This window comes from Molossus molossus, unplaced genomic scaffold (genome assembly GCF_014108415.1).
Source record: "Molossus molossus isolate mMolMol1 unplaced genomic scaffold, mMolMol1.p scaffold_m16_p_23, whole genome shotgun sequence".
In the NCBI taxonomy this organism is placed as follows: Eukaryota; Metazoa; Chordata; class Mammalia; order Chiroptera; family Molossidae; genus Molossus; species Molossus molossus.
The window spans coordinates 14,060,592-14,080,201 of record NW_023425359.1 but is presented as its reverse complement, the minus strand read 5'-3'; the positions used below and the strand labels follow the sequence as shown (position 1 = coordinate 14,080,201).

Genomic DNA, 19,610 nt, shown 5'->3' with positions numbered 1-19,610 from the left:
GTTAACATGAGTCTATTCTGTCCTAAATGCCTTTTTTTTTTTTTTATCCTCACCTGAGGACATTTATCCATTTTTTGTTCAGATAGAGTGGGAGGGAGGGAGAGAGAGAGAAACATCGACATGAAAGGGTCACATCGAGTGGCTGCCACCCACAGGACCAACCAGGGCTGGGGACAAACTGCAACAGAGGTTCGCGCCCTTAGCAGGAACCAAACCCGGGTCGCTCTGGACCGCAGGCCGACGCTCTAACCGCTGAGCCAAACCGGCCAGGGCCTCAATGTCTTTAATCTGTCTGCAGAGGAGGGTCCATGGTCACATCAGACCTCAAGAATCAAGCAAACACTGCGGGGCTTGAAATGTGTCTCTTCTGGGGCCTGCCCAGGGTTTGCTTTCTCATACTTTGCTACAGTTGACTGGTTCAAGGATAGGAAGCTAAATCAGTGAGTGTCTCCTGCGGGGACTGTTGACTAGGATCCAGAAAAGTGAATTTAGTCGCTTTCCAAGTGGCTACACTATAGGGCAGAAAACTGTCCTTTCCTTTGCCTGTGTTTTCCTCCCTGTGGCTGGAAAAAAGCCAGTCCCCGGAGAAAAGAAAGTGGCAGACGCACAAGGGGCGCTGAGAGAGGAGGAGAGACCCCAGCAGAATTCCCAGTCCTGCTCCCATTTCTTCCGAGGCCTGGCTGCCCTCTGCCCTGGCGTTATTGTAACCTGAGGCCTTACCTATACTTCTGTGCTGGAGTTAAACTAAACTGCATAGGCTCCGAGGGTAGAGGGCAAGGAAGAAAAGTGAGAACAGCTTAGTTTATTGAGGGGGTGGGCTTGTGGGTGAATGTTGCTCTTATTTTTTATTTCTACAATAGCACCACAATTTTAAGATTTTTAAAATTGAAGCATAACATATATTTAGTACAGTGCACACATCTTTTTCTTTTTGCAATTTAAACTAAAAAATAATTTTTTTTCTTTATTGATTTTTTTTGTTTTATCCTCACCTGAGGACATTTTTGCATTTTATCTTCAGATAGAACAGGAGGGAGAGAGGAAGGAAGAGACAGAGAGACGAACATTGACATGAGAGAAACACATCAACTGGCTGCCACCCACACAACCCCAATAGGGCCGGGGAAAAACTGCAACCGAGTTATGTGCCCTTAGCGGGAACCAAACCCGGGTCTCTCTGGTCCACGGACCGACGCTCTAACCACTGAGAAAAACCGGCCAGGGCTCTTTATTGAGTTTTAGAGAGAGGAAGGGAGAGGGAGAGAGAGATAGAAACATCAATAAGAGAGAACATCAATTAGCCACCTCCTGCATGCTCCCCTTTGGGGGTTGGGTCCACAACCTGGGCCTGTGCCCTGACCGGGAATCGAACCAGAGACCTCCTGATGCAGGGTTGATGCTCAACTGCTGAGCCATACAGGCTGACACAAGTCTTAAATATATAACATCTTGACAGTTAAAAAAAATCAACTTTATTGAGGTAAAAGTTATACATAATAAAATGCACCCCTTTTAAGTGTAGCTTGGTGAATTTTGACACCTGTGCATACATCACCATAAGATACACATATTTTCATCACCAAAAGTTTCACTCATTCTCCTCTCCAGCCATTCACCCTTCCCAGTGCTAGGCAACCACTAATCTGATTTCTGTCACTTTTTGGGATATAGATTCTTTAGCTCAGCAATAATATTTTAAAAATTTATCCATGCAGTCACATATATTAGTAGTTTGCTCTTTTTTATTGCGGAGTAATATTCCACCGTATGGACATACTACAGTTTGCTTATCTATTTGCCTGTAGATGCACATTTGGATTGTTTCCAGTTTTGGGGTGTTATGAATAAAGCTGCCATGAATAATATCTGTGTACAAGTCTTTTTGTAGTTATGTGTTTTCTTTTTTAAATATGTTTTTATTGATTTTTTTTTTTTAAAGAGAGGAAGGGAGAGAGAGAGATAGAAACATCGATATGAGAGAGAAACATCAATCAGCTGCCTCCTGCATGCCCCCTACTGGGGATGGAGCCTGCAACCTGGGCATGTGCCCTGATTGGGAATGGAATCGGGACCTCTCAGTCCATGGGATGATGCTCAATCCACTGAGCCACAATGGCTGGGCTGTAGTTATGTGTTTTATTTCTCTTGGGTAAAAACCTAGGAGTGGCCCTGGCCGGTTTGGCTCAGCGGTTAGAGCATCCACCTGCGGTCCAGAGAGACCTGGGTTCGGTTCCCGCTAAGGGCATGTACCTCGGTTGCAGTTTGTCCCCGGCCCTGGTTGGTCGTGTGGGTGGCGACCACTCGATGTGTCCCTTTCACATCGATGTTTCTCTCTCTCTCTCTTCCTCTCTCTCCCTCCCACTCTGTCTGTACAAAAAATGGAAAAATGCCCTCGGATGAGGATTAAAAAAAAACAAAAAAACCTAGGAGTGAAATGTCTGGGTGTATATGTTTAACTTTATTTATTTTTTTAATCCTCACTTGAGAATACTTTTCCACTGATTTTCAGATAGAGTGGGAGGAGGGAGGGAGAAAAACACATCGATTAGGTGCTTCCTGCATGACCCCAATCAGGGCTGGGGATTGAACCACAACCGAGACACGTACCCTTAACTGGAATCAAACCCACGACTCTTTGGTCAACCGCAGACTGACGCTCTAAACCAGTGAGCCAAACTAGCCAGAGCTGTATGTTTAACTTTCTAAGAACCTACTAGTTTTCCAAAGTGATTGTGCCATTTAACATTCCTATCAACAATGTCTGAGAATTCCAGTTGCTCTGTGTCTTTGTCAGCAAGCAGTATTATCAGTTTTTTGGCACAATTAAAATAATTTTTTTTTTTGCCATTCTGATAGATGTGTAGTAATATTGATTTCTAGATTCTTTTGTAGTCAAAGAACATACTCTATAGTTTCCATACTTTTATTTTATTATTATTTTTTAATCCTCACCCGAGAATACTTTTTTCCATTTTTATCTTCAGATAGAGTGGGAAAGAGAGAGAGAGAGAGAGAGAGAGAGAGAGAGAGAGATTGGTTGCCTTCCACATGATCCCTACCAGGGCCGGGGACTGAACCACAACCGAGGTACGTGCCCTTGACCAGAATCAAACCCACAACTCTTTGGTCCGCGGGCTGATGCTCTACCACTGAGCCAAACCAGCCAGGGATATTTCCATACTTTTAACAATGAGACTTATTTTATGCCCAGGATATGAACTATCTTGGTGAATGTTACATTTGCACTTGAAATTAGTGTATTTTGCAGTTGTTAGGTAGAGTGATCTCTCTATATCAATTAGGTCAAGTTGATTGACAATGTTCAAATTGTGGCCTATTGATTTTCTCTCTACTTGTTCTATCAATTACTGAGAGATGATTGTTGATATCTGCATTGGTAACGGTGAACTTGTCTATTTTTCCCTTCAGTCCTGTGAATTTTTGCTTCCTGTAATTTGAACTTCTGTTATTAGAAAACACATACTTAGGACTCTTATCTTCTTGATGAAATGCCCCTTTTGTCATTATAAAATTATTTTTTTATTTTATTTTTTATCCTCACCCGAGAACATTTTTCCATTTTTTGTTCAGATAGAGTGGGAGGGAGAGAGAGGAAGAGAGAGAGAGAGAAACATCAATGTGAAAGGGACATATCGAGTGGCTGTCTCCCGCACGACCCAACCAGGGCCGGGGACAAACCACAACCAAGGTACGTGCCCTTAGTGGGAACCGAACCCAGGTCCAGTGGGAACTGGACCACAGGCCGACGCTCTAACGACTGAGCCAAACCAGCCAGGGTATAACATTATTTTTAAAAAATCTCTGGTAGCCCAACCATTGTGGTTCAGTGGTTGAGCATTGACCCACACACCAAGAGGTTGCTGGTTCGATTCCTGGTCGGGGCACATGCCCAGGTTGTGGACCAAATCCCCAGTGGTGGGCATGCAGGAGGCGGCTAATCGATGTTCTCTCTCATAGGTATTTCTATCTCCCTCTCCCTCTTTCTTCCTCTCTCTCTAAAATCAATAAAGAAAAAAAATTGTTTAAATCTCTGGTAGTATTCCTTATTCTGAAGTTTATCTTATCTGGTAGTAATTTAGACTGCTTATGATTAATGTTTGCATAGTACAGTAGTGTCCCCTTATCAATGGGGGATACATTTCAAGACCCCTCCCCCCCAACGGATGCTTGATAGTGTGGATAGTACCAAATCCTAGATATAAAATGTTTTTTCTCTACATACATACATTTTCACTTAAAGGAAGCACTTTTTGGCTTCTCCTCGGCATATCAAATTGCCATCATCACTACTTTTGTGCTTTAGGACCATTATTAAGTAAAATAAGGGTTATTTGAAACCAGCACTGTAATACCTCAACAGTTGATCTGATAACTGAGATGGCTGCTTACTGACTAACGAGCAGGACATGCTAGACAAAGGGATGATTCACATCCCAGGCAAGTCAGAGCTGGATGGTTCGAGATTTCATCATGCTACTCAGAATGGCGGGCAATTTAAAACTTAAAAAAAAAATTTTTTCTTTATTGATTTTAGAGAGAGAAGAAGGGAGAGGGAGAGAGAGACACACATACATCGATGAGAGAGAACATCGATCAGCTGCCTCCTGCACACCCCCCAACTGGGGATTGGGCCCATAACCTGGGCATGTGCTCTGACCAGGAATCGAACTGGCGACCTTTTGATGCATGGGTCAATGCTCAACTACTGAGCCATACTGGCCGGGCCAATTTAAAACTTTTTAACTATTTCCGGAATTTTTCATTTAATAGTTCAGACTGCAGTTGACCACTGGTAACTGAAACTGTGGAAACCAAACCTGTGGATATCTTTTTAAAATGTATATATATTATGTTAATAATTTTATTTATCTTTTTAAATTAATTAATTTATTTTTGTTACAGTTGTTTCTTTTCCCCCACTGATTCCCCCCTCCCTTTCCCTCCCCGCCCTGTTCCCAGCTTTGTTGTCCGTGTCCACTGTTCACGCACACATGCAAATAAGTTCTGTGGTTTATCTTCCCCCCCACCCCCTCTTCTGGGGATTGTCAGTCTGTACCCCACTTCCACGTCTCTGGGACTACCCCATTCCTCAGACTGTGTGGTGGTATTTCGAGGTGGAGCCGTCATGAATGGGATTGGTGCTCTAGTAAGGAAATCCTGGAGAGTGCCTTTGCCCCTTCTGCCACGTGAGGACACAGAGAACAGACAGATATATTATATTTATATCTTAATCCTCACCTGAGGCTATTTCTTTTCATTGATTTTAAGAGAGAGTGGAAGGGAGGGGGGGAAAGAGGGAGAGAAAGAAAGAAACATTGACTAGTTGCCTTCCCACATACGCCCTGACTGGGGCTAGAGACCAAACCTGCAACCCAGGTACGTGCCCTACCCAGGTACGTGCCCTTGACTGAGAATCAAACTTGTGACCCTTTGGTGTGAGGGTAAATACTCTAACTACTGAGAACAATGGCCAGGGCAAGAGAAGACAAATTTATGAACCAGAAAGCAGGCCCTCACCAGACACCAAATCTGCTGGCACCTTGATATTGGACTTCCCAGCTTCCAGAACTGTGAAAACTAAACTTCTGTTGTCTGTAAGCCACCCAGTCTATGATACTTTGTTATAGTAACACAGATGTATTAAGATAGAACTCAAACATCTCTCTGCATAGTGTGAGCTCTGGGAATTGTCCAACTTACATCTCCCGTAGTTATTTTTTGCCTGTCTTTGTAGAGTTTCATGTTAGATATACATAGCTTAGTCTTCAGCACATGACTCAGAGGGATCCCTATACAGAGTTCCTGGGTTCTTTCTCTGGGCTGCTTTCTCTCTGTCACTCTGCTTTGCAAATTCCAGCTACCTTAGCCTCCTGAGACTAATTTCTGTCCTTCAACCCGGTGAAACTGCTTAGGTTCTCGCTTCCTGCACCACAGTAGTCTGGGAAGTATCTCCAGGTAGAAAGCCTAGGTGCCCCTTGGGCTCATTTTCTCTCTCTCTCTCTCTCTCTCTCTCTCTCTCTCGGTACGTGCCCCTAGCAGAAACCAAACCCGCGATTCTCTGGTCCGCAGGCCGATGCTCCAACCGCTGAGCCAAACCGGCCAGGGATCATTTTTTTTTTAAGAGAGAGTGGAAGGGAGGGAGGGAGAGAGAGAAACATCAGTGTGAGAGAGACACATTGATTGGTTGCCTTCCAAATGACCCTGAGTGGTGCCGAGGATTGAACCTGCAGCCCAAATGTGCCCTTGATGGGGAATCAAACCCGAGACCCTTTGGTCCTCGGGCAGAGAGCTAGGGTGATCCTTGGGCTCATTTAAATCATTTCCCTTCTCAAGGATCATGGTTTTTTTTTTTTAATTAAAATAAAAATTTTTTAAATTCTTTTTTATTTAGAGAGAGAAGAAGGGAAAAGGAGAGAGAGAGATAGAAACCTCGATGAGAGAGAACATTGATTGGCCGCCTCCTGCATGCCCCCCACTGGGGATCAGGCCCACAACCTGGGCATGTGCCCTGACCAGGAATCGAACTGGTGACTTCTTGGTACATGGGTTGATGCTCAACCACTGAGCCTCACCAGCCGGGCAACGATCACAGTTCTTGTGTTTCCTATTGTACAATGTATAAGAGCATTTGTTGCTTATGTTTTGCTTAGTTTCCTTACACCTGGAGAACATGCATGGTACCTGTCACTCTGTCACGAATGGAAAAAGAAGTCCTCCTTAATAAAAATTTGAACATTTCATGTACTAACATGCCCTGTTGATGTTGGCCTTCCTTCCTTTGGCTTTTTAGTACTTATCTTTTTAAAATACTTGATTAGTGAATAAAACAAAAAAGACAACTCAAGTAGACATGACTTTGTTTTCTGTGAGATTACCTTTTCCAAAATGTGTCTATTTTACTTTTGGGTAATCATATTCATCCTTGAATAAATAACTGACCATATCGATTATTCACTGTAGCCAAAGTAAACAGATACACCTGCTTTTGAATGAGCAGATAAGCTTAGTCATATATATATTTATTTTACAGTAAAATAATGATCTTCTATCTATGCTTCTCTGTAACACAGAGTCAAAGCTTTTTTTTTTATCCTCACCCGAAGACATTTTTGCATTTATCTTTAGACAGAGTAGGAGGGAGAACGGAAGAAAGAGAGAGAGAGAAAAACATCGATGTGAGAGAAACATATTGAGTGGTTGCCACCCACACGACCCAAACCGGGGCTGGGGACAAACTGCAACCGAAGTATGTGCCCTTAGCGGGAACCAAACCTGGGACTCTCCGGTCTGCGGGCCGACGCTCTAACCACTGAGCAAAACCGGCCAGGGCAGAGTCGAAGCTTTTAAGTGGATGTTTCTCGTAGAAATAAATAAAATTATACAGTATTGTAATACATTTGATTATCAAATTATGAGAACTTTTCTCTTTCCACAGGTAGGCTTAGGGTCTCTGCTTCTCCAGCAGAGTAACCAGAGTTCTTATGAGGTGCCTCAGGGCTTCCAAGAGCTCAAATACAGAAGCTATGTGGTCTCTGGAGGCTCAGGCCTGGAAATGGTCCAGTGTTCACTTGTGCCACATTTAACTGATTCAAGTGAGCTATGGGTCAGTTTAGATGCAAGATGAAGTGAGTATATGAACTGGGAGGCAGGGTTCATTGGACACCATCAATGTTACATACTGCCATAGTTACCTTGGACAAGTGACTTTACTTCTATGTGCCTCAGTTTCCCCATGCTAAATCCTAACTATTTTAACCCACGTTATTAGACTAATAAAAGTAGAAGGCATCTCACGTAGTCCTGGGCTTATACCTAGTATAAATGGTGGCTGATTGTATTATTCAACATACAAGACTCCTCTATGGTCTCATGTTTCAGGTAACTTCCTGACACTCCTGCCCCCTCAATAAACACTGCTGAGGGGAAGACAGTCATTTTGGATCCAGGTGATGCTGGGACTATGTCCTCATATTTCGCGAGCTAATTTTGTATTTTACGTTAATCACACTTACATTCATCACCTCATTATTATCACCATTTCATAGATGAAGGAACTGAGGCTCAGAAAGGTTTAGTAACTTGCCCAAGATCACATCCATTTTCACTCATGGAACATTTTTGAGCATCTCCTAAGTACAAGGCACCGAGGATGGAAACATCCCTGCCTGCTAGAGCTTTTCAACCTGGTCAGGGAGACATAAGCAAACAGGCAGAATGTGATACAAGTAGGATGTAATGCAGGGGGGAGGGTGTATCCGGGGTCAGGAAAGGATGGGATCCCTTCTGGAAGGGATGATGCTTGAGTTGAGTCTTAAAGGTCGATTTAGCTAGTCAACGCAGGTGGAAGGTCACTCCAGGCCCAGGAAAAGAGGCATAAAATGGCATGGCTCATAAGTGCTGGCCTGAGATGCCAAGTCAGGCCTCTGATCTCTAGTAGGTTAGGGATTGAAGAATTAGGAAGGAAATCTGAATAAACACAGGTCACCAGCCACACAGGTGGAGCTCAGGGAACAGATTTTGGCTCAATACATGTCACATTTTTCTGTTTAACAATGACATCCGGAAGTAGGATTGCTGGAAATGGTCAAACCCACACTGTTTGAATTTTCCTAGTAACTGACCAACACTCAAGGATGCTATGTGAAGGATTTTTACATTTGCTAGGAAGCTGGACCAGTTTCAGGGTTCTTAAACCTTTTAGGGTCAGGTGTCCTGCGAACCTGAAGAAAGGTAAAGACCCTTCTTTTCTTCTAAAAAAGTCACATGCCCTTTGAATTGATTATCTATTGCTATATAATAAATCATTCCCAAGAACTTAGTGGCTTATTAGCTCACAGTTTCTGTGGGTCAGAAATTCAGAAGCAGTTTAGCTGAGTGATTCTGGCTCATGAAGTTCAAGTCAAGATGTTGACCAAGGCTTCAGTCATCTGATACAGTGGCTCTCAACTTGGGGTGACTCTGTCCTCCAGGGGTCATTTGGCAATGTTTGGAGACATTTTTGTTGGTCACTAAGGGTGTGTGTATATCTGCTACTGGCATCTAGTGATTGGAGGCCAGAGATGCTGTTAAACCTTCTACAGTGCACAGGAGAATCCCCCCAAATAAAAACTATCCAGCCCCAAATGTTAATGGTGCCAAGGCTGAGAAACCCTGATCCAATGTCTGGCGTGGGTTTGGACGGTCTCTCCCAACATGGCTCACTCACTGTCTAGTGAGGGCAGAGGGCATCCTCGCAACAGGTGGCAGGTTTCCCCCAGAGCGCCCGGTCTGAGAGTGGGCGAGGAGGAAGCCACATGCTTTTCACGACCCATTTGCTAGAAGCAAACCACTGAATATAGCCTACACTGAGGGGAGGTGAATTGGCTTCCTGTCTGAGGGAGAATTATCAAAGAATTGTGGGCATATTTTATTTTTTTGGTACGTGCCCCTAGCGGGAACCGAACCTAGGACTCTCTGGTCCTCAGGCCGACGCTCCAACCGCTGAGCCAAACCGGCCAGGGCTGTGGACATATTTTAAAACCACCACACCCACATACAACAAAATTTTACACATCCAAGTTGAGGTTTCATAGATTCCAGAGCCCCTTTGTGGATCCCTAAGTTAGATACTGCTAAGGTTCCTTCCAGCTCCAACAGATATAATCTAATAACCTATGATTAGGAAAAATGCAAGGACAGGGAAAAACTAGCCAAACAACCTGCAGATTCTACGCCTGCTACAGTTCCAGTCCTTGATTCACATTATACCTTTCCTTTCCTCCTTCTGGGTTTTCAATGCGAGGTCCCTGCAACTTACCTTGTCACTTAGTTACTTAGTATTTCATTCTAAAGGAGAACAGAGGTACTGAACCACTCACTACAGACTGGGGAGTTGAGACACCATTTCAAGAGAAAGATTGGCTGAGGTTTCAAGGCCTCTCACTGTGAGACACAATACAAGTAGGACTGTTGATGTTGCAGTAAAGGTAGTTCTTACTGTCTAGTCAGAGAAATGAAGGACTGGCGCTCAGATTCATTCAGATTCCCTGACACCTTATTATTATTATTATTATTTTCTTTATTGATTTTAGAGGGAAAAGAAGGGAGAGGGGAGAGAGATAGAAACTTTGATGAGAGAGAACATCAAGCCCTGGCCAGTTTGGCTCAGCGGTTAGAGTGTCGGCCTACAGACCAAAGAGTCCCAGGTTCGATTCCGGCCAAGGGCACATACCTTGGTTGCGGTTTGTCCCTGGCCCTGGTTAGGATTGTGAGGGTGACAACAGATCGATGTGTCTCTCTCACATCGATTTTTTTTTTCTCTCTCTCCCTCCCACTCTGTCTGAAGATAAATGTAAAAATATCCTCAGGTGAGGATTCAAAAAAAAAAAGAAAGAACATCGATTGGCCACCTCCTGCATGTCCTGCACCAGGGATTGGGGCCCTTGACACCTTAATTAATTTGTCCATTAATTTATTTTCCATATTTAATAGAAAACAAATGTTTTCTATTAAATATAAATAATGTCCATGATGGTAATTCCAAGAGGGTTCCTTTGAATAAGAAAGAACAGATTTAATTTTTTTACTTGGATGGTTCTTAAGACTTTCTACAAAGTCCTTTCTTGGTAATGATTTTATTTTCAAACTGGAGAGGGAGGTATTTAAAGTCTTCTGGAGATAAAACGGCTTTCTCATTTCTGCTTTGATGGATCCAAGGAGGAAAACTCTATAATGTATTTGGTTTGCTGCTCTCTAAATGTCTCAGCTGAGCACTTGGGGCAAAACACCAATGGAACGAAGGGTTTCTAATAGAGTCCCGGTGCTTTTCCTGACCTGGAAATTCTGATTTTACTTCTTGTCGTCGCTTTGATCACCTTGGGAATAAGCAGGGCTGTGGAGAGAACAGTCGGGCTCAGGCACCCATTCTGGGAGTAAAGGCCAGCAGCCGCTTGGAGCTGACCAGCCCTGCCTGTGCTGAGTGGCTAAGGAGCTGCTGGATGAACTGCCTTGGTGAGGCACCGCACAAAGCCGCCCACAGGTGCCCGTGTGCCCTGGCCACAGTGCCTTCTGTCTTGGGGTGAGGGTACCCAGGGTCTGCCAAGGGGAAAGTTGATGGAGACTTCACAGTATAATAGGAGGGAAAAGGAAAGAGTCTGAGGAAAGTTCTAGGACTCAGAACCCTCAGCCAGGTTGGGATAAAGGGGTCAGTGTGTGGAGGTAGCATTTTGTGAGAAGGCTATCCTAGAAGAAAGCTGTGCCACACCCGGCTGGTGAGGCTCAGTGGTTGAGCATTGACCCATGCACCAAGAGGTTGCCAGTTTGATTCCCTCCCGGTCAGGGCACATGCCCAGGTTGTGGGCCCGATCCACAGTGAGGGGCATGCAGGAGGTGGCCAATTGATGTTCTCTCTCATCGATGTTTCTATCTCTCTCTCCCTCTCCCTTCCTCTCTAAAATCAATAAAGAAAAAAAAAAGGTTGTGCCACGAGGTCATCCCCTTCCCCTACAAAGGGGCAGTGGGTGGCTTGTCTCCTTGGAGGGTTTATCTGTAACCCCTCAGATAGGGGACTGGGGGTTTCCCTCCTGGAAAAGACAGGACTGACTGCTTGGCAGGAGAGGTTGAGGTTGAGCGCGCCACTGCACTGGGGATTGGCCACGCTCCTAGAGACGGTCAGGGCACAGGGTGTGGGGGTGACTCTTGCAGATCAGGTGTGGGTGACGAGGGGGAGCCTGAAGCAGGAAGCTGAGGTGAATACTTGGGTGTTAATACCTGCACAGTGACCACAATAGACATGCACCTGCCATGTTCAAGAGGCCCACTAGGGAGCCCCTGAAAAGCTGATGAGAGCAGCCTAAGAGCCAGTATCACCTACGTGCCAGAGCCAGGCTAGCCAGGCACCAGTGCAGATGAGACCCTTGCTATCCCCCAGCCTTTGCCCCCTTCACCTCCCTGGGGCCCTGAAACTGACTAGAGACTTGGGACAGGAAAGTGAGAGGCTGAGACATAGAGTAACTGCCTCCCTTTCCCACAGCAGGTCTCCAGCCTGAAGCAGGACCAACTGAGCCAAGGGAGGAGGGAGTCATGCTAATGCTAAAGCATGTTCAGAGACTTGATTGTAATCTTGCACTGGGCATTCCAATGGCTGAGTTGAAACTTTGAATCTTAGAGTCACCAAAGGTATAGAAGACTTCACGTCTTTTACAGAGAAGAGTCACAGGGCCTGCCTGCAGAATTTTCTTTCAGTGACAGGAGCAAGATTCCCTTACTGAACAATCTTAAAAGGGCAGCGGGAGAAAAATCCACGGTTTTGATTCCAAGTTGTACTTGTTCAACATAATGTAGGTAAGACATGTTTTGTCAAGTGTCCATTAGTTTGCTAGGGGCATTAGATGTGTTTCCTCAGTTGCTGCCACAAGACAGGGCCTGCCTGGAGATGGGCCCTGCACTGGGGAGAATGTGGGAGGTGCCTGAGATCTGGCTACAGCCCTGAGAGATCTGAGATTGTCACAGCCAGTTAGTTGGAGCTGTTTCCCGGTGTTCTGGGCACAACCCCAAGCGGGAACGGAATCGCCACCAGTACAATTGGAATCAGGCAAGGGATTTCGACTCCAGACAAGCTGGGCAGGATCGTCCTCTGGGCAAGGACACTGGGGTTCACAGTAAAAAACCAAGCTAAGGAGACAGCTGAGCTTGGCTGTCCCAGGGGTGCCTGACAATGGCCTCAGCAGCCTCACTGAAGCCTGTCTTTGAGATTAGCACTAAGCACCACCATTAAAACTGTTCTGGGCAACTGTTTCTATTTCTGGGATGATTTAGATCTTTCTTCACAAAAATCACAGAATGTTAGAGCAGCTGAGGGAGCCTTAATGATTCTCTACAGCTGTGTTTCTGAAAGTCCCTGCACTCATGGGCCACTGAGAGCCTGATGGCTTCTATGAACCCCCTGCCCAGAAGTGTGCCTGTGTCTAAACTATATAAACTTCCCAGGGACTGACATACACTTAGCATTTCTTGGCCCTCTTGGTCCTTAATGGTAGAGCCCACCTCCCCCAAAGAGGCTGAAAGTACCAGGTATTCCATGTCCAAGCTCCCTTGTAGATGGGTCACTGGCATGTGTCCCAACCCTCACCACCGAGACTGGTCTACTCGGTGGTAGCAATGGAGATAGTTTTTCTTTCTGGTACAAATCGAAGGATGAAGGGGTAACTCAATCTTCCTTTCCTGCCTTTGGAAGTTGATGCTAGCATCCCAGCTGCCATCTTGCAACCATGAAGGGAAAACCGAGAGAAATATCAAGCTGATCAGCCAATTCTGCCACTGTCTACTTCTTGACAAGAGATCAAGTGTCCTTATTGTTGGAGTTGTTGTTAGTTAGACTTGCCTTTTCTTGCAGCTGAGATTCCCTGATGACCATCAAGCACCTTCTAGGAGTTCAATGACCCAGCTTAGAAAGCTATGAACTGAAGTCTGGTCTCCTCATTCCACTGATGTCTTCTCTGGTCCTCAACTTCCTTCAGTGACTGGTCATCAGTGTAGAGACAGGCAAAGGCAGCCGGAACAAAGATCTCTAAGCCCCAGTGGGCTGTCTCCCAACTTTCTGGGAGAATTTCATACATGGCGGGTGATGAGGAATAAACATCGTTCTAGGAAATACAGGTTCTCAACCTCTCTATTCCAACACGTGTTGGGACCTTGGACAGTCTCCTTCTCTGAGCCTCAGTTTCCACATCTGCCTACTTCATACAAGATTATCATCAGGTTCTTATTGACAGCTGTGATTAATTTCTTCCTGATCACAGTTCTTCCACAGCATCAAAATGCAGCCCATCCTCCTGAAGTGGTTCGGAGGCTGGACCAGGAAGCTAAGTGGCTGGCTTTCTTCTTTCATGTTGACAAAGAGAGCAATGAGAGGTCAGCGTGTCCAGGGTACGAAAACCTGCCACCTGCCTGTTATCAGCGAGAGCAAAGCAGGAGCTGGTGTCACCAGCTGCTTCTCATGGCCCTCCATCAGCACCCCACAGGCTTGAATGCCTGCTGGCTCTATAGTTTGGGCTCTTGTTGGTTCAGAGAAACAAAATTTGTTAAAAATTGTATTTCTGGAATGCCTGTAAAGTCCTAGGCAGACACATAGATCACAACAACTTAGCCTGGTTACTGGCTCCTAATCAAAGTTGTACACTGGCTTATTCAGATCTAAAAAGCCCAGCCCGGTCCTTGGATGAGTACCACATGGCTAAAATTAGCCTGGCCATCTGCTGAGACAGCAGCTGGGCTATTCTGAGCCCCAGCAGGCCTGCCTGGAAAGTGGGACTGGGCCTATGGGACAGTGTTGGAAAGTTTGGTCCTTTCAGTTAAGGTGGATGACAGGGAGGATCAGGAGGATGGAGCCACACTGAGGGAAGACCAGGGTCATTGTGAGGTTTCACAGGTTGAAAAGGTGGGCATAAGATCTCCTGTATAGCCAAACATAAGCTCTTCCTCCTAAGACTGCCCAACAAATCCGTACTAATCATGAAATTCTGTTTCTTTGTCCTGGTCCCTGGTTTCTCCTTTTTTTTTTTTTTATTCTCACTCGAGGACATTTTTGCATTTGTCTTCAGATAGAGGGGGAGGGAGAGAGGGAGAGAGAGAAACATCAAGTGGTTGCCACCCACACGACTCCAACCGGGGCCAGGGACAAACTGCAACCGAGGTACGTGCCCTTAGCGGGAACCGGACCCGGGACACTCTAACCACTGAGCAAACTGGCCAGGGCCCTCCATTTTTATCTGGAGACTCATACACTAGCAAAACCATTCCCTAGGTTTTAGTAAAAATGTCTGAGAATTATTGAGGGCTTATCAAGGTCAGGAGTCAAGTTAAATACTTTATAGGGATAATTGTTCATTCTCAAAACAACTCAGAGGAAGGTACCAAAAGATTTCAGGGATTCAGAATGGCTTGATTCATCTTTCTGCAGTCAGAGAAGCTTGGTCTAAAGAATGTGACAGTGGGAACCCTGGCTCAGATGACCTCAGGAATACAAGGGTTCTCTCTTCCCCCAAGCTGAGCCCATAACTGGTTCTGGAGGGGTGGGGAGTGGGGGCACGCAGCAGTATCCCCCAGGGGGTAACCTCTTCTTACAATCTAGATTACTTACTTGAGAGACTAGTAAAAGTGAGAAAACTGGCACTGCTCTCTTAAGCCAGAACAAGGGGCACAGGCTGCTGCCTAGTCTTCCGACAGATTGAATGGCCGCAGGGAGGCGGCCGTGGGGTGCTCACGGCACCAGACTTGAGCGAGCCATTCGCCCCAAATGAGGCACAACGTGAAAACCCTACCTGAAGTAGTGGTGAAAACACCCTTCCTTAAAATAAAGTAATAAATCCCAAACTTTTAGGAGTTGAAACATAGGATTTAAGAGAAAGAGACACCACTTTGGGAAATAGGAAATCCTTAAGGTACCTGGTGACATCAGAGTGAAATAAAACCAGCCTAACAGGTCGAAAAGAACCATTTCTGATATCCAGATCTCCACAGTGAGAAGATGTACAGCCCAATGCACACCCTGGCCAGGTGTTCAGTTGGTTGCAGTGTTGTCCTGTATGCCAAAAGGTTGTAGGTGTGATTTTCAGTCAGGGCACATAGCTAGGCTGCAGGTCCAATTCCTGGTCGGGGTGTGTATGGGAGGCAACTGATCGATGTTTCTCTCTCCCTGCCCCTTCCTCTCCTTCTGAAATCAATTACCCCCCCTCCCAAACAAAGACCAAGGCACCCATAGGCTTTCGGTGTGAATACTTAACAGAGTATGTATATACTACACATGCCATTGGACTTCATTCAGGAGACTGCCTAAAAGTGAGACAGGCCAGAAAGCCAGGACAAGAGAAATAGAGAAACTGAGAGAGAGAGCTAAACAGACAGAGCAATTTACAGCACATACAAAAGGTCACCTCCCTAGAAATAATACCTAAGCCTCAGTTGTATTTTAGCTCCAGACCCAGAAAAGCATCAGAGCCAGAGGGGCAACACCAGGACCAGCTGCAATGGCTGATGACCCCCTGCCTTGACACTACCAGTCAATGGAGACCATGACCCAGAAAGGAGCACACCTAGAAAATTGGTGAATGTTCTGCTGAAACCCTCCCCTAAGATTCCCTCCTGCAAGAGAAGTAAAAAGCCTCAAAACAAGGAACCCAGCGTGCTCTCCTTTCCAGGAGCACGCCCATGCCTCCCCGACAGCTTCTTCCCCAACAGGCAAGCATCTCCTGAACTCTTAAGGCGGCTTACGCTCAGGGCAGCAATGGGCGGCAGCAGTTCCTCCCAGACAAGCTTCATGAGCCTGTCCGCAGGCCCCCTTTCCTTTGACTTCTCAGGGAGCCAAAGCAGCCAGCCTCGGCTCATTTCCCCAGCCCTTTCTTGTCCACTGCCCTCAGCTTTAACAGAAGTTCTCTTAAATTCACCTGGATTTGTGTTTTGAAATTTTTCCTACATGAAGCCAAGAACCCACACATTACCAGCTGGCCCTAGGCAGACCCGTGAGTGATGAGGTTCAACCAAGGTGGTTTCAGACACATCTCTCTATCGCGGCTTCACAGATGTGCTCTGGGATGCTGAAGGAGCTGCTTTCTACCTCCACAAGGGCCAGAGCAGACTCGCAGCAAGAGAACTGCCGATGTTAACACCATGCTTAAGGGTGTTTAAAACCATGCGAATGGCCCTGGCCGGTTTAGCTCAGCAGTTAGAGCGTAGGCCTGAGGACCAGTCATGGGTTCAACTCTGGTCAAGGGCAAGTATCTCAGTTGTGGTTCAGTCCCCAGCCCTGGTCAGGGTCGTGCAGGAGGCAACCACCTGGTGTGTCTCTCAGATTGATGTTTCTCACTCTCTCCTCCTCCTCCCTCCCTGAAGATAAATGGAAAAGTATTAAAAAGAACAAAAAAACCCAAGCGAATGGCCACTGGGCGGAACAGTAAATATGGTGTGAAATGTGAGCCCCGTACTGCCTGGGGCGGCTCCTGCCAGCTGCGGGCACTTCTAGGCACAGATGAGGAGGCAGCGCCAGGAAGCAGAGCGCAGTACCTCGTCTCTCATCCAGCACACCATTGCTGTGCAGCGTTGTTTCTTTAATTTAAAAATTAACTGCACACATTCCAGCTGCACCCTGGGACAAAAGTCGAAATTTTTTAGTGAAGAAAACCAAAACGTGAATACCGAAACAAATTATGGTAGGCTCACCCTTTTAGAAGTATGAAGAAACGAGAATCTCTCTTTAAAAAAGAAATCAGTTTTGATCACAGGGAACCCTTTAAGCAATAACTCCAGCCTAAAAATACTTAGTTTAATCATGTACTTTGAGGGTAACTGCCTCTCTGCTGATAAAAAAGGCAAAGAATACAGAATATTCGAGACCTGGGGAGCCGCAGCCTTACTGAATGGCTGGCTAATCAGGAGAGGAGCTCTCAGGTCACAGGTGCTCAACATTTTCATAAAAATGAAGGACACTGAAAAAAGATAAGAACTCCATTGTTATCAAGTTGATTTGCTGTGTTTCTGTACCTGAGACCTAACACTTGGGTTTGTATGGCCCTCATATTAACTGCATGTAGTCACAAATACAGCTTCTATAGGACAGAGCCAAAGTTCAGAAATGGCACCTGTTGTTATTATAATCACTTATATGTAGCTCAATTCAGAGAACATGTAAGTGCTTTTCTTCGTTCCTGTCTCGAATGAAACAACCCAGTGCAGCTTTTGGGTTTGACACAAAGGCTCACTTTGCTGCCTTCTCTTTGCCCGTAACTACCTTCAGGCCCACACTTCCTAGTCTCTTTCTGTAAAAGGTCAAAAGTGCCATTAGGTACCACCCCGGCTTTCAAGAAATTTAAGTGTAAACATTTAAGCGTCATTGTCAAATACACAGCAGCAGTATGAGGCAACGCTGTATGTGTATGTAAAATACTGCTGCACAGAACAGCATGCTTACATGAGTTTAACCACCATGAGTCTGGTTAGCTAAAGCAGAATGCTTTCTGGGGTTTGGTGCTTGGTTTTCTGTCATTCAGACGGGGCAATGCCCTGCCTGCCACCTGGCACCTTCTGGGGTTGCACCGTGAAGACTAACTAGACCTCTAGTCAGAATGAGATGAAACACACAATACACAAATGCAGAAGCCATTTTCATATTAATCGAGAATTATTATTAGCCTTTGGATATATCAGCAATATAGTTTTAATTTGGAAGACAAAATTGCTCATAGGGAAATCGAGAATTTTAAATGCAACTTTTAATTTAGTACATATTCTGAGAATTTCCACATTCAAGTGTCTCCAGAAAAGAAAAGCACCTTTTGTTTCTAAGTATGAGAAACTTTTACTGTTCTTCCTTTTGGTCTCTCCATACCCCTCACCAAACAAACAAAAAAACCCCAAATTAGAAGGGTGACAATAAATGCAAAAGAAAAAAGAAAATCTAAATAGTATGAAATTAGTTTTTATTTTTACCTCAAAATAAATGCTTAACATTTTTGCAAAACCAAAACTAAAGATGAACACTTAAAAGTAAGGGTGGAAGATCCTTTTTTCTTCCTTGGGGAAGGCCATTAAGTCAGAAGTTCTAATGTGGCTTGGTTTTTCCCTTAGGACTAGTCTAGATAAAAAACCCTTGCTTCTTCCCAATTTCTCCTCTGTCAGTTGAACCTACCAGGGTTATGGCTGGCAGGAAAAAAAAAAAAAATCCCCCAACAGCCCCTCCCCCAACCAACCTGAACAATGGATTTGAAAAATTTGGAAAAATCGTTTAACATGTGACCAAGTGTTCAAATCTTTCCAAGGAGGTCAGTGACGGTATGCCCTTGGCAACCCAGCTGAGGTCTTTGCCTGATTAGTCAGTACAAAGCACACAGGCAATTTCACACCAGTCACTGGGCTGCAATTCGGCCACACGTTAGTTCACCACAGCGACGTCTTAAAATTGAATTTCAGCTTCAGCAGATACTTCAGATTCACCTGAGCAGTATCATAGACAATGTACCTGGAGGGGAAGTGTGTCAAGGAGCAAATGGTTTCACGATCGCAAGTGCTTGTGCTGCCCGCAACCTGGCAGAATGCTCAGGCCGGTCACACCCTGCAACCTGGGCTTCTACACCTGGTAAAGGGAGAGGCCAGTGAGGGCACTCACCATGAGACACATTAAACGACAGTCTCTCACCAGTCTGCCCCAGGTTAACTGGCTGCACAAGTGACTCTGCAGTCCCAGAACATCCCTTCATGCTCGCACAGCCTGCTAGTGAAAGGATACTCGTTATACAGCAGACAGGTGTCGTTGACACCAGACGATATCCCAGTCCCGAGAGGAACCTCTACACCATCCAGAGTAGTACTAGCTGAAGGGTCAGGGGTAGTCTTGCCTAAACCTGCAAAACAGAAGGCATGAGTGAGATGAACAGTGAGAATAGATGTTTAAAATGTTCCTGAGAGATGACTTCCATTTATGTTGGGTCTATGTGTTCATTTTAAAGACATATGAATTCCATACTCTATCTTTCTTCCAGATAAAAAACTGCAGCCCTAGCCAATTTGGCTCAGCAGTTAGAGCGTCAGCCTGCGGACCAGAGCGTCCCGGGTTTGGTTCC

At 45.4% G+C, this 19,610-nt stretch overlaps 1 protein-coding gene across 2 annotated transcripts in view; it reads right to left on the bottom strand.

Annotated features, from left to right (window-relative positions):
• Positions 1 to 18,464: 18,464 nt before the first annotated feature.
• PARP1 (poly(ADP-ribose) polymerase 1) overlaps positions 18,465 to 19,610 on the bottom strand; it is a 42,274-nt gene continuing 41,128 nt past the window's right edge. Inside the window, exons 21-22 of one of the 2 annotated variants that reach the window (XM_036277436.1) lie at positions 19,277 to 19,391; positions 18,465 to 19,009 (exon numbers count right to left, since the gene is read on the bottom strand). In XM_036277436.1, the coding sequence (XP_036133329.1) occupies positions 18,928 to 19,009; positions 19,277 to 19,391 (197 nt within the window). In that variant the 3' untranslated portion in view covers positions 18,465 to 18,927. The remainder of the gene's footprint in view (positions 19,010 to 19,276; positions 19,392 to 19,610) is intronic. The other variant, XM_036277435.1, reaches the window with a different exon arrangement.